The sequence below is a fragment of the Rhinolophus ferrumequinum genome, chromosome 19, assembly GCF_004115265.2.
Source record: "Rhinolophus ferrumequinum isolate MPI-CBG mRhiFer1 chromosome 19, mRhiFer1_v1.p, whole genome shotgun sequence".
NCBI classification, from domain to species: domain Eukaryota; kingdom Metazoa; phylum Chordata; class Mammalia; order Chiroptera; family Rhinolophidae; genus Rhinolophus; species Rhinolophus ferrumequinum.
This window is the reverse complement of record NC_046302.1, coordinates 11573267-11586595: the sequence shown is the minus strand read 5'-3', so window position 1 is coordinate 11586595 and position 13329 is coordinate 11573267. Positions and strand designations below refer to the sequence as shown.

The 13329-nt window shown below is 35.3% G+C and overlaps 1 protein-coding gene across 1 annotated transcript in view; it reads right to left on the bottom strand.

Moving 5' to 3' along the window:
- L3MBTL4 (L3MBTL histone methyl-lysine binding protein 4) overlaps nt 1–13329 on the bottom strand; it is a 329281-nt gene that overhangs the window by 147194 nt on the left and 168758 nt on the right. Inside the window, exon 13 of the mRNA XM_033087485.1 lies at nt 12702–12804. Within this exon, the coding sequence (XP_032943376.1) occupies nt 12702–12804 (103 nt within the window). The remainder of the gene's footprint in view (nt 1–12701; nt 12805–13329) is intronic.

The following is a 13329-nucleotide window of genomic DNA, read 5'->3' as shown; positions in this document are numbered from 1 at the left end:
TAGATGTTTGGTTTCTGTGTAGTTTAGTATAAATTTCCCTTTCTGACCTGAAATCTTCAAATACCACTTCAGTTCTACATATGTATCTGCCAGTAGGAGAAAGAGTATCAGACGAGTAGTTTAAAGATATTTAGTTTAAAATCAGCCACTTACTAGCTGTGCCATGATGAGAAGACACAATTTGTTCAGATTCTTTTTTTTTATTTGTAAAATAAGGATATAAAACTTAAATCACAGAGCTGCTTTCTCTGTGTATTAAATAAGGTAATGCATGTGAAAACATTCTGTAAGTGGCTAAATGATATGAAAATATAACATATAAGGATGATTGTTATTATTATCTTGTACAATAGACTATTTCCAAAAATATGAACATTAAAATTTTGCACCAATCTTATTGTCTGCACTGCAAGTACCTTCTGAAAATAGTCACACAGCACTTAACATTAGGATACATTCTCAGAAATGCGTTAGACAATTTCATTGTTGTGAGAACATCATAGAGTTATTTACACAAACCTGGATGGTATAGCCCACTACACACCTACATATATGGTATAGCCTATTGCTCCTATGCTACAAGCCTGTACAATATGTTACTATACAAAAACCACATGAGATTAAATCAAGTGCACTAGAAATGATGCAATCACGAGATGCAGCAAAACAGAAGATGTATAGGCTGCTGCTGGCATAACACATCATACTGTTTTACCGCAAACTTTTTTTTTAATAAGTAGAAAAAGTGCACTCTAAAATAATGATAAAAAGTATAGTATAGTAAATGCATAAACCAGTAACACAGTCATTTATTATCATTTTCAAGTATTGTATACAATTGTATATGCTATACTTTTATATGACTGGCAGCATAGTAGGGCTGTTTACACCAGCATCACCACATGTGAATAATGCATTGTGCTATGGCATTACAACGGCTATGATGTCACTTGGTGATAGGAACTTTTCAGCTCCACTATAATCTTATGTGACTATCATCGCATATGTGGTCCTTTGCTGACCGAAATGTTGTTATTCGACGCACGTCTGTAAGTTGTGCCATCAGCATTACCACCATTCACAAAAGACAGACTGGCTCTGGTGACGTTAACTCCTTAGACTTTAACCATCATCTTTTAAGAATGGGGTTGATCTAAAAATTTAAAAAACAGAGTCTCCAAAAGAATGATATATTTAAGCTTAATTTATTTATAAGAAAAAAAAAACTGTATAGAGTGACAAATTTCCTAGGCTTGGGATATTATCTCTTGGGAAAGATAATCCATTTTAATTCACTTTACTGAGTTTTCCATGCATTCAGATTAGCTAGGACAAATTCTTCAACAATTTAACTAACTCCAGGAAATCACAGCAAGTTAGTTACGGAATTGCCTAGCAGATAATGAAAGGATTGTTAATCTTGAATCTTGGTATCTTTAGGAAAAAAGTTATTCCAACCCAGTTCCTTTTGCTCGCAATAGTTTTATAGTTGTGGGCCTTATATTTGGAATATAGACAACTGAACTTAAGATATTCACATTTTACTAAACAGGGAGGTAACTATGGGTAAATTAGCTGCAACTGGAATGAATACGTTCTGTCCAGGCAGTATGCTATAGAGCTTAAGAGAATCATGCTGATAAATATCTCTCAGAGTAAACAATATCATAGATATTGTAATTGAAAAGAAAAAGAGAAATCACCTAATCCAATCATCTTCTTTTGCAGGTGAAAAAACTGAGACCCAGAGATAATTTGAAAGCTTGCAAGGAGGTGTGATATGATCACTACGAGGAAGAATCTCAGGGGAGACACAGAAAATGTAACCATTTAGAACACATATTTAAGTACTTTCGCAGGTACTCAGAGGAAATAATGAGGAACTGAAAATGATGAAAGATGAGAGACATAAGGACAGAAGTGCAGAGGATCCAATGTCATTTAATAGTATTTTGAAGAGAATATAAACAAAACTTAAAAAATACTCGAAGAAAAAATTATTCTGATGTGGAGGACTTTGGCCTAAAAACTATGAGAGAATATAGCATTATAGGGAAACTCAGTGAAAAGAAAACCATATCTAGACATATGCAGGAGAATTTTAAATTTCATATATATGTGTAAAGATATAAACGTTATTCTACAGAAACCCTGATAAAAGGACGGCAGGCTGCCACTAAAGGACGATCCGCTGGGCTGGCATTAGACTTTGCCCACACCACAGTACAAGCAACAAGAGGATATGAGGCAACATGGATTGAACTCTGAAAGAACATGGTCTGTGCTCGAAACATCTGTTTCTTCTTAAATTCCTCATGGGTGAGATGCATTCTCTGATACGCAAAGGTTTTACTTATACCATTCAGCCACCATAGACAAATTAAAACAAACTCTGAAAACGACTATGACAGAACAAGGAATAAAAGATGTTAAATCAAGAAATGAGGAAATTAGGGCTGGAAAGCCCTGAAGTTACCACTGGACCCAGTAAAATATACAGAAATAAATATGCACTGCTGTTTTAAATATGATCGCAAAATTGTTTGCCCACTTTTTTCTTTCTAAGAGTAGCTGATCTTTACTGCTTACAAACTGGAAAGAGAGGAAACAGTAAGGTATATAATCTCAAATTCAATTAATACAAGTGAGTATATTGTTATTAGGGAAGAAAAAGTATTTCTCATTTTAAGTTTCACAAAAGAAAGCCAAAGATTAACGTTCTTCTAATGACTTTAATAGTTAAGTAAATGTGGGTTTAGGGATGGATCTGAAAAACTTTAGAATAACCATTAGAACAATTAAATGCTTCCCTTCTTTACTAGATGTTATTTAAAAAAAAAAAAAGTGTTCTAGAAGGGCAGAAAGAAAGAAGAAAAGAAGGAAGGTAGGGAAAAAAGAAGGCCCCCTTCCTTGCCCTGCCACCGTCATAACAACAACAGCAAAAAAGAATATTTAAGGCATAAAACCTGTTGGGAGTACAGACAATTTGTATAATAATTACAACAATAACTGCAAATAGGTCAAACTCTGTTATTCACAGGAAAAGACTTAGATGGGATTTTATTTTAAGACATTTATATGCTTTTCACAAAAATTATACCTAAATAAATTATGACATGAAAGTCTAAAAATAATGAAAGAGGCAAAGATTTTCAGAACTCTCAAGAAAAAAATCTGTTTGGCACTGTAACGGTGACGCTACATCTTCTATTTTGAGATTTAAACCTCTGGTGTAATTCGATTTGATATTTTGAAAGTTTTTCTTTGCTGTACTTTCCTCCCACAAATTCTTAATGATTCTATTTACTATACATGTACTACATATACCAGTTTCAAAGGTTCTGTTTACTTTGGGCCATGTTCATTCCTGGCCCGGTGACTTGGGAGAGGTTTTTGCATCTGCATGGAATCCACCCCTGTCCCTGAGGCAGGCCAGCCTCTGGGAAAGGCTTTTTTTTTCTGGAGTTGCCTGACCAGCCTAGGGGTCAGCCATTTGGCTCCAACTTAAGTGTTCACAACATCTGCATAACAAGTTTAACCACACTTTCCCCCACCCCATGGACAAAGCTGAACACAGTGGAAAATTCCACTACAGGCTTCTAGAAGCAAGTTACATCCTGGTTAGAGAATATAAAACCCAGCTAAATAGAACCCACTCTCTACTCTGGACTCGATCCCTAGCAACTCTTCTGCCAGTGTTTCTGTTCTTTAATAAACTTTCTAAGTTCTATTCCCTTGTGCCTCGTGAATTCTTTCATGACCCGCGAGTGAGCAACCATGGCAGGCACTGTTAATATGAGACAATGCAGCGATGAAGGAAAAAGTAGGACAGTCATGTCTAACTAATGTAGAATCCATAACATGAAGCCACAACGGTCATGAAATTTATGTATTAAATAATACCTCTTAATGTACCTGAGAAATTACTAACAACACAAAACTGCTTGATATTTTATTGAAAACAAATAACTAAAACTTGGATATCCTGTCTGATTCTGCTCATGGAAAAAAAATACACACACACACACGTAGAAAAAAGCGTAACAAATGTAAACAATGAAACAGATTTAAGGCATATAACTTTGTAGTTGGAGTATGAGTGGCTCTTATTTATTTTTGAATATTTCTATATATTATCACAAATTTTACTATTGACCATGGACTAATTTTGTAATAAAATGGTATCTACTTTTAAATAGTGTACCTGGTAATATCTTTAATTTTTAAGACAATAGATTTTCTTTGCCTATATTTTACTTAGATTTTGTTTTTTAAGCTGATTTTAAATTACCAGATAATAGCATTTTGGCCTCCTGCTAATTGATATAAACTGTCTCACACAAAAATAATCCAAAGTTACATCTGCTTTCATCATAATAAGGTACGGTTTCTATAGTCTTGGAAATTCATGTAATTTGTAATTTTGTACTTCATAAGATTCTTAGAATATATCAAAGACTATAGTATCTTTGGAAATCAATGACTCAGTTGCTATAAAACTAAGAATTCCATATGCGATCTTCTTCCTTAAAGGTAGGAAAAAAAGCTATAGAATTCTCTCATAATTTTTCCCAGTTCAGTAAAATCAGACGTATACATTAACCTTTAAGAATTTTATAGTAATAGGTGAAAGTGATTTAAAGATCCATGGCTGATCTTTTGTTACTTCATTGAAGTTTTTACTAAATTGGATAATTAATCACGACATTTTGAGAATTAGAAATATTACCTAAGGTCAGATACTCTTTTTCCTTTTACTTATTAAAAATACATCTGTAAGTTTATTTTTAAATTTCCACCCAGTTCAATTTCACTATATACTAGTAATGTAAAGTCAAAAAAAATGACAGGCTAAATAACAAAGGAATAAGATAAATGTGAACATGTCATTAAGGTACTCTCTTGGCATGATAAAAATTTTAAATGAAGGTGGCAATAAATTAAGAAGTACTGTGAATATAAAATGAAAACCATGCTTTTGAGACTCCTTCGGGCAGAGTAGTCTAATCAGCTATTATAATTTCATAAAATTTACAGAGCCAAACTAAACAAAAAAATCCCTATGCAAAATCTTTTACTTTCTATGTATATCAAGAAGAAGGTTCTATTATGATGAGACAGAACAACAATAGAGAGTAAGAAATAAAGTCATATACTATTAGCTGAATTATTATTTGAGGAATAAATAAAGTTTTAAAAATTAGAGAAAACATGGCAGATTGGAAATTTGAATCTATCCTCTCTCTTTGATAATAAATCCTTTCTCTCCCTATTTAAAAAAATAAATGAATGAAAGGGTATAAATGCATAAAGACAAAGCATAAGAGAATGACAGCAGCTAAAAGAAGTCAACACAATTCTGAAGCAATAAACTGAGAGCCAAGAGTCTAGAGGGCAGATGACACAAAGACACACTAGGAAAAATTTGGAAGCATCGTCTCTGCTGTAAGGAGCTTACTCAGAGGAAGAGGCCTACTGCTGGGGACCGGGGGCTCTTTGGTGTTGGCCGGGTCCCTGCCTGACCCAGTCCATAAAGCTCACCAGCTGACAGACCCCAGGCGTACTAGCTTTCTGATGCATTTCTCTCAAGCGTGAACGCAGAGAAAGACCACCAGGATTTGAGAAATGTCTTTCGTATCACAGAAAGAAACCGCCCAACCTAATCAAACAACAAATCAAAACACGAGTACTTGGAAAAAAAGTGGATGCGGGGAACAGAAAAACAACAGCCTCAAACATTGTCAGAATTAAGAAAAGACACACAATCCATCAAATAAGAACAGGATGCAATAAAAAACAAATCAGAGAATAAAGATGTATTCTCTGAAACTGAAAAAGAAAAATCCCAGTACAATTTAAAACATCAATCAAGAAGTGGAAGACAAAGTTGAGGAAATATTCCATAGAAGAGAACAAAAGATACGGATTTTAAAGCTAGGAGAGAAAATCCAAGCATTAGTGCAAAAAAGCAAACAGGACAACTAGAAAAGAGGGCGTATTGAATAAATAATATAGGAACTTTCCCAGAAATAAAAGATGTGAATTTCCAAATTGAACCAATGAATGAATAAGGCCCATTTCAGAACACAAGGGAAAAAGAGAAAATCCTGAAACTGTCCAGGAGGTGAGATTCTTGGGGTGAGGGGTGGAAGAAGAATCCTTTTTATGAACTGAAATTTGAAATGCCTTCAACATTCTAACGAAAAAGGTTTCCAACTGGAATTCGATCCACAACTGAAAAACTGCCGTTGAGGGGAGATAAAAGTATATTTTAGCTATCCTAAATACATTCCTAAATACATACATACATACATTCATACATACATACATACATACATAGATACATGCATACATACATTCATACATACATACATACATACATACACTCATACATACATACATACATACATACACTCATACATACATACATACATACATACATAGATACATACATACATACATACATACATTCATACATACATACATACATAGATACATACATACATACATACATTCATACATACATACATACACTCATACATACATACATACATACATACATACATACATAACTACCTCCCACAAATCCTATCCCAAAAAGCTAGGAGAAAATAAACAGGGGAAAAGAAGACTCAGGATCCAAGAAATAAAGGATTTTACAGAAGGGAGGTAAAGGAAATTCCAGGAGGCAGGTAAATCCCAAGAAGATGGCTGTTCAGCAAACCTTCAGAGAAACCAGTTCAGACTGGGGGATTGGGAAATGGGGACAGAAGGACTCTGGAAGGTCACCTGCTGTGGAAAGGTGTTGATTAATGGACCACCAAATGTTCCCACTGCAGCTGAGAAGGGCTTTAGAGGTGAGAGGTAACTAAGCAGGAGTTTGAACCTGCCTAGGGTAGGGCTGACATGAGTCAGAGGCCCAGTGGAAGAACTTGTGCTCCATGGTCACACTGTGATGCAACCAGGGATTGTTCACTCAAAACCCAGCCTAGAAGCAGGAGGGCAGTGGAGGAAACATTATCTTTGAAGAAGAAAGGCTACTTCTAAGAATGACAGGAGATTGGTCTATCAGGTTAAGAGTCTAAGGAATTCCGCAGGCTTTGATTACAAGGAAGATCAACGATTTGAAACAAACCATCACGTGTGAAGTCAGAGCAATGGAATAAGAAACCCAAGAGCTGCACCTCTAATTCCTTCAATAAGGGGAGCCCTGATTCTCAGGACACTGCATAGACCACCCAAGATTAATTCTCAACTGTACTGGTACATATTGTTGATTGTTGTAGTATTGTTGTTTTGTTCCAAAAAAAACAACTCTTGGATACTCTCACCCATTTACTATTTTTTGAGTTCCAATTCATTCATTTCAACTTTTAGTTTGCTCTTTCTTTCCCTTTTCTACCCATTTTCAAAATTTTTTTAACTTTTCCAGTGGAATATTTAATTAGTTTATTTTCATTCTTTCTTGTTGCGTAGTATATAAATTTACCTCTGAACATACATTCAGTGAATATCAAATGTTCATATTTTGTGTTCTCATTACACTAACTCTAGATTTTTCTGAGATTGAGGTTGGGGTCTCCTTTGAGCCTATGATTGCCTAAGTGATATTTCTGAGTATTTTTGCATATCGTCTAGGTACTTGAGTTTTTTTCTCAACAATTTCTTGTTTTATTACATTTGGTCAAAGAATGGGTCTGAACTGTTTTGATTTTCAGAATTTATTAAATTATCTGTGGCCTAATAGTAGATTTTCAAAAAGTGCTTGTAAGTACGCTTATTTTGTTTTTAGCTTGATATATATCTTTCAATCTTCTTCCTTTTTAAAATCATTTTATTCAGATTCTGTATATCTGCATTTCTGTTTTGCCTATTTAATCTGTTATAGTCTGAAATGGGTGAGTTAAATAAAGCCTCTTAATATTATTCTGTTTCTCCTTATATTTCTGCAGTTATGCATTCAGTAATATGATACTACTCGTATATTATATAGTGAATAAAAACCTATACCTGTTTTAATCTCCTTGTGAAATTTAACCTTTTTTATTGCAAAGACTTCCCATTTATCGATGAGGAAACTGAGGCTAAGAATAGTGTGGTAATTTGCTTCATATTTCATAGTAAGTGCTAGGTCTAAAAGTCCAATTTAGGTTAGTCTGAAACCTTGAACAATAATAGAGAGACCAACACACACACACACACACACACACACACACACACACACACACACGTCAGGGAACAGATGTGAAACGAAGAAAACGCCTGAAATAATTTCCATCATTATTCTTGAGCTGGCAAAATGATTTCAGATAACTCATGAATAGAGGCAGAGTTGTGCTAGAAGCTTCCATCAAGAACATCCAAAATGCCTTAGATTCATTTGACTCCCCCACTGCTGAGAAGCAGTGCTCCTTTTCTATTATATTTGTGTTCTTCAGAGTGTGACACTAGCAGTGACTGTCCTGCATCCCCACACTGGAGCCTGGGGCTCCTGTTTCTCTGTGTAAAGAACTTAATTATCAGTTCCTAAGTAAATTACCTCGGTATGTTTTATGTCACAGGCACATCAAGTTTTCCAGAGTCTGTTTTACTGATTTAGAAAAAAAGAACATGTCTCATCCTGGACCCAGGTTTAAAAGTAAGTTTACATCTTGTAGTCCCAATATTATCATCTTTAAATATTTCTATGTTAATAAATACACCTACCTCATTTATTTACTATGTAAATTAATTCAAATCAAATGTAAATTGTGTTGTAATTGTGTGTTAAAAGTCTCATTTTCATACAAAGAAGAACTGATGCAATTTCTTTCAAATAGTGGTTTATGCAGATTCTACGTGAACTCCAAACAGATGTGAATATTATTAACCCTTTCACTATTTTAATAAACATGTCTGAAAACCATCAAAAAAAAAATACCAAGGGTTCTACCAGATTTTTTAAAAGTAATACAGATTACTTTCAAAAGTCTTTAGTGATACCCTGATTTCACTTCTCCTTGTCAGCTGTACAACACAAGGCACTGACAACTTATTTTAAGAAGATTGTTTACTTCCTTTCAAAACACCAAAGCTTCAATGTTAGAATCAGAAATTCTGACATGAATGATAAAAAACGAGATTCACTATTTGCAAGTACTCCGCTGCCTCGGAGCATTTTACAGAAAAGCCACTGAAATAGCCACCTTCCTTGAAGCACAGTTCTACACTGCCAACTGTTCCCCAAGGCTTTGGAGCAGAAGTCAACTGAATTTTTTAAATATAGGCCTTAGTGAAACCGGAGGGCGATTTCCTAGTTTGAATATTTTCTTCTCTTTTTTAAAGCCAAGAATATTTGCCTAAGAATCTTCTGGGCAACAGACTGCAAAAAGCACTTTGCAGACTGATGACTCTTTGGTAAAGGTACATATTTATGATGAGAGAAAAAAATACTTTCATTTTAGAATATGCAAGTTTTACTAATTTAAATGCTTCAGAAAACTCAAGCTAGAGATGATTATAACAGTACAAGTGGGAGAATGCAGCAACATTTTAAAATTGTCATGTCTTCCTTACCATCTCATTGACATATAAGAAGGAAAATATATAATGATAACCTTGGGTGTGTCATGGCAAATTTCTAGCAGGTGTAGTTAGGGGTGTGTGTGTGTGTGTGTGTGTGTGTGTGTGTGTGTTTGTGTGTGTAATATTCGCAACAGATAACCACCAAAGATACATACTGAAGAACAATATTTTTCATTGTTTGGAGCTATGTAAAATTTAGACCACAAAAATAGAAATAGCATGAAAACAAGCCCAAGAGATTATGAATGATAGCAAAACGATTTTTGCCCAGTTAATTATAAGAGGATTTAAATAAATTCTCAAGTTATACAGTTATATAAGTAAATTGACTAACTTGCTAAATGACGTTCAGAATGTGATGACCTAGAGTGAATTAAAAACAGAACTGGTGGCTTAAAAAGAAATCAATGTATGAGTATTAACTGAAACTGGGTATAGTCAGTCAATGAGGAACTCGAGCACCTCAGAGCTAAACTTGATAACGACAAACCAGTTACTGAAAATGATTAAAGTAGGAAAGACAAATGCTGGGCACCTACTAGTGCTAACCTCAGACTACCCCTGACTTCCACCTTCCAATAACTGCCTTTTAATCAACACCAGCTCCACCAAGAAGTTTGTCTTCATGGCTTCAATACAAAATAGTGTTAAATAAAATAAAAGCTACCTGTCTGCTCTTCTTTTCACAGGTAAGTTAGAATTTATTTACCTGGTGCCTTATTAATTCTATACGAAAATGCAAGTGCAAAAATATCCAGTTATCTAATTTTAGTCTTTTTCATTCTAGAGAGATGCTAACTACAGACACTCATTTCTTGTTATTTTTCTTTTCTGAGTAATGGAATCATTAAGCTTGAAGATGTTTCTCTTACTTACATGAGCCCTACTCTATTGTAACATGGTCTAAGACAGAAGAGTCAAGACCCAATCATAGAGGTGTTACCTCGAGCAGCCCTGTGGATTGTGAGGTCTGGATATGTAATGCTAATGCCTTCTAGCTCCCTTAAAATGTCCTATTCTTCTCACTATCACAGGTGTTCAATATTTCATTTTTTCCCCTTAAGTGTTATAGAGTGACTTTCTTTAAACTCTCTTCTTTATTTTTACATTGTTCTTCAGAAGTTCTGAGACCAACCGTTAAAAGCCAATTGGTAGAAAAAATCCTGCCAGACATTCTCAATACTATTCATAATTAGATACTACAAGTAAGAACAACTAGACCTCATACTGGATGAGGAAAGTTCAGGGAAGCTGCTGAAACAAAGTGGACCGTGCTCATTGTGACTTTGTTCGTAATGTTTTCAGAATTCAAGCCGGAAAAAAAGAATGAGCTCCACATAAGAACTGTGTGGGAGGAAAGTTGGCTGTGATGAAGTGGACGAAGAGACCTTGAGTGAGCTATTGGCAACCTTAAGGAGCTGTCCAAGGTGGTATCTGTTATTTCAACCCCAGTGCCAAGGGAAAGTAAAGTCCAGAGAGTGCTACCGGACAGACCAACCACAACATTATGGTCTCGCTAACTTTAAGGATAATAATTCAAGTTTCGAAGGAGGCACGAAGATGGCCATTTACTTCATCTGGAAAAACCTGTGCTCAAAAATCTACTGTGAGAAGGCAGAACAGGTAAACTCCCTCAGGGCTGTCTCAGGGAATTTTCTGTGCTGTCCAGTATGGCAGCCACTGGCCACACAGCCATCCATCGAGCACTTGAAATGTGGCTAGTGTGACTGAGGAACTGAAGTTTTAATTTAATTTAATTTAATTATTTGTTAATGTAAACAGACACATATGACTAGTGACTACCACAGTGGACTTTGCAGTTCTAGATTTAAAAACAACACACACACACACACACACACACACACACGAAAAGCCGGAGGAAGAAGATTTGTAGCCACCTATCCTAGTGGTCTGGAGAGAGGTTCTATCAACTCCAACAGGGTCGTCACCTAATACAGACCACCCTCCCAATGATGTGATCACTTCTGTCTCTTTCTTTCTCTCTTCCTCTCTCCCTCCCTCGCCCTCCCCCTACACGTTCTCTACTCTCTTTTCTTCCTTCCTTCATTAAACACTATAATGTCTCCACCATATCCAGTTTCACTCTCATAATCCACAACTCCTACACATCCGCACAAGTAACAAGTATCTTTATTTCTTTTTTATGGATACTATATTATATTCTTCTCTAAGTGTTAATATTATATTTATACATATAACGTTCATCTATGCTATTTGGGAGTGTTTACCATTATTTCTTATAGTAACACTTGCTTTGATTCATTTAGAACTGTTTTAAGCACTGGTTTCCAGAATTACAACCACCTGAGAAAACAAGGACTTCTGTTTGGATCTCTTTTATTCAAACAAATGTTTTCTTGCTTCATATATTATATGATTTATTCTTTCCTCTTTATACTTGTCTATGATGTTTGTTTTATATATTTGCGTGTTTGGACAAATTGAATGTCAACGCTGTTCAGTTTTAATTTACATATTCTGTAAGTAGATCACCAATATGAATAATTCATCTACACATTATTTTACCAATTGATGGGGACAGAAAAAGCAATAAAAACTTACATACATTTATTTGTACTTATTTTTTGTTACAAACACTATCCTTTCCATACTATTATCAAATATTTAAAGCATGGGTATATTCTGCAAAATAATTTCACATTTATTATTTTCTATTCTGTCACAGAATTATCTTTTCTTCAAATGAATAAGAAATAGAGAAAAAGAAACAGGGGCAAGGTGAAAACAAGAGGAGAAAAGGCGAGAAGTTCTGGAATTTCTCTAAAGAAAGCAAGGCCCAGTAGTTGTGCGGAGAGAATTCATGATTGGGGTGGGACATAGGTGGTGAGTGTATCCTATGGAGTGTGCCCTTAAGAGCAGAGGTGCTGGGAAGTGACGTGCATCTGAGCAAGGCCTCAGGAATCCAAGAAGATTCTAGAAAGGCAGAGGTTGGCAGACAGCAGAAAATGTCAAGGAAGGGCCTTAGGAATACAGAGAAGGCAGTATGACAAGGAGTTGTCTGGCCCCAAGAGAGTCATTCATGATGCTACCTATAGCTGCTATTCTGCATAATGTTTTAATTTATCCCTGAAACAGTTTAAAGAAGAAAAAGTTACCTGTGATGTCCTGAATACCGCGGACCACGGATATGGCCTATTCCTCGGCACCCTGGAGTAGGACAAACAGCTTGACCTGGAAGGATTTTCACATCATTTGCTCCTTCAGGAAGTAAAAGAACATACTTTGAAAACACCCTTAGTAAAGAAGAACTAGAAAGACTAAAATATGTGAATAATTTCATTGAGACTTTACAAATTAAAAACAAACTATCACCAAAAAAACACTTATTGAGTACTTGTGATGTTTTATAAAATGATTTAGCAGAATATATCATTGTTGCAATAGATAACACTAACAGCAACTAATATCAGAAGCAGGACAAAATAAATCCTCATTGAAGAAATTTAAGAAAAAACAGATATGAGAACATTCACTTATCTCTTTCAGAAAATAATACTGGCAATGGCAAGACAGGTATGAGGCAGAATGTGAGGGATGAAGTCTGGTTTGTGGTTCTCATTATACTCTCACTCAACCATAGCAAGGCTCTCCCAAATCCTGGACAGAAACTGCACTAGCCATTGAGGTATGCCAAAGAGAGCAAACGTGGCCCTACCTATGATTCCTTAATCAGCTGTCAAAGACAGCTAGAAAAAGAACTGCTTGACTTGTATTACACTACTC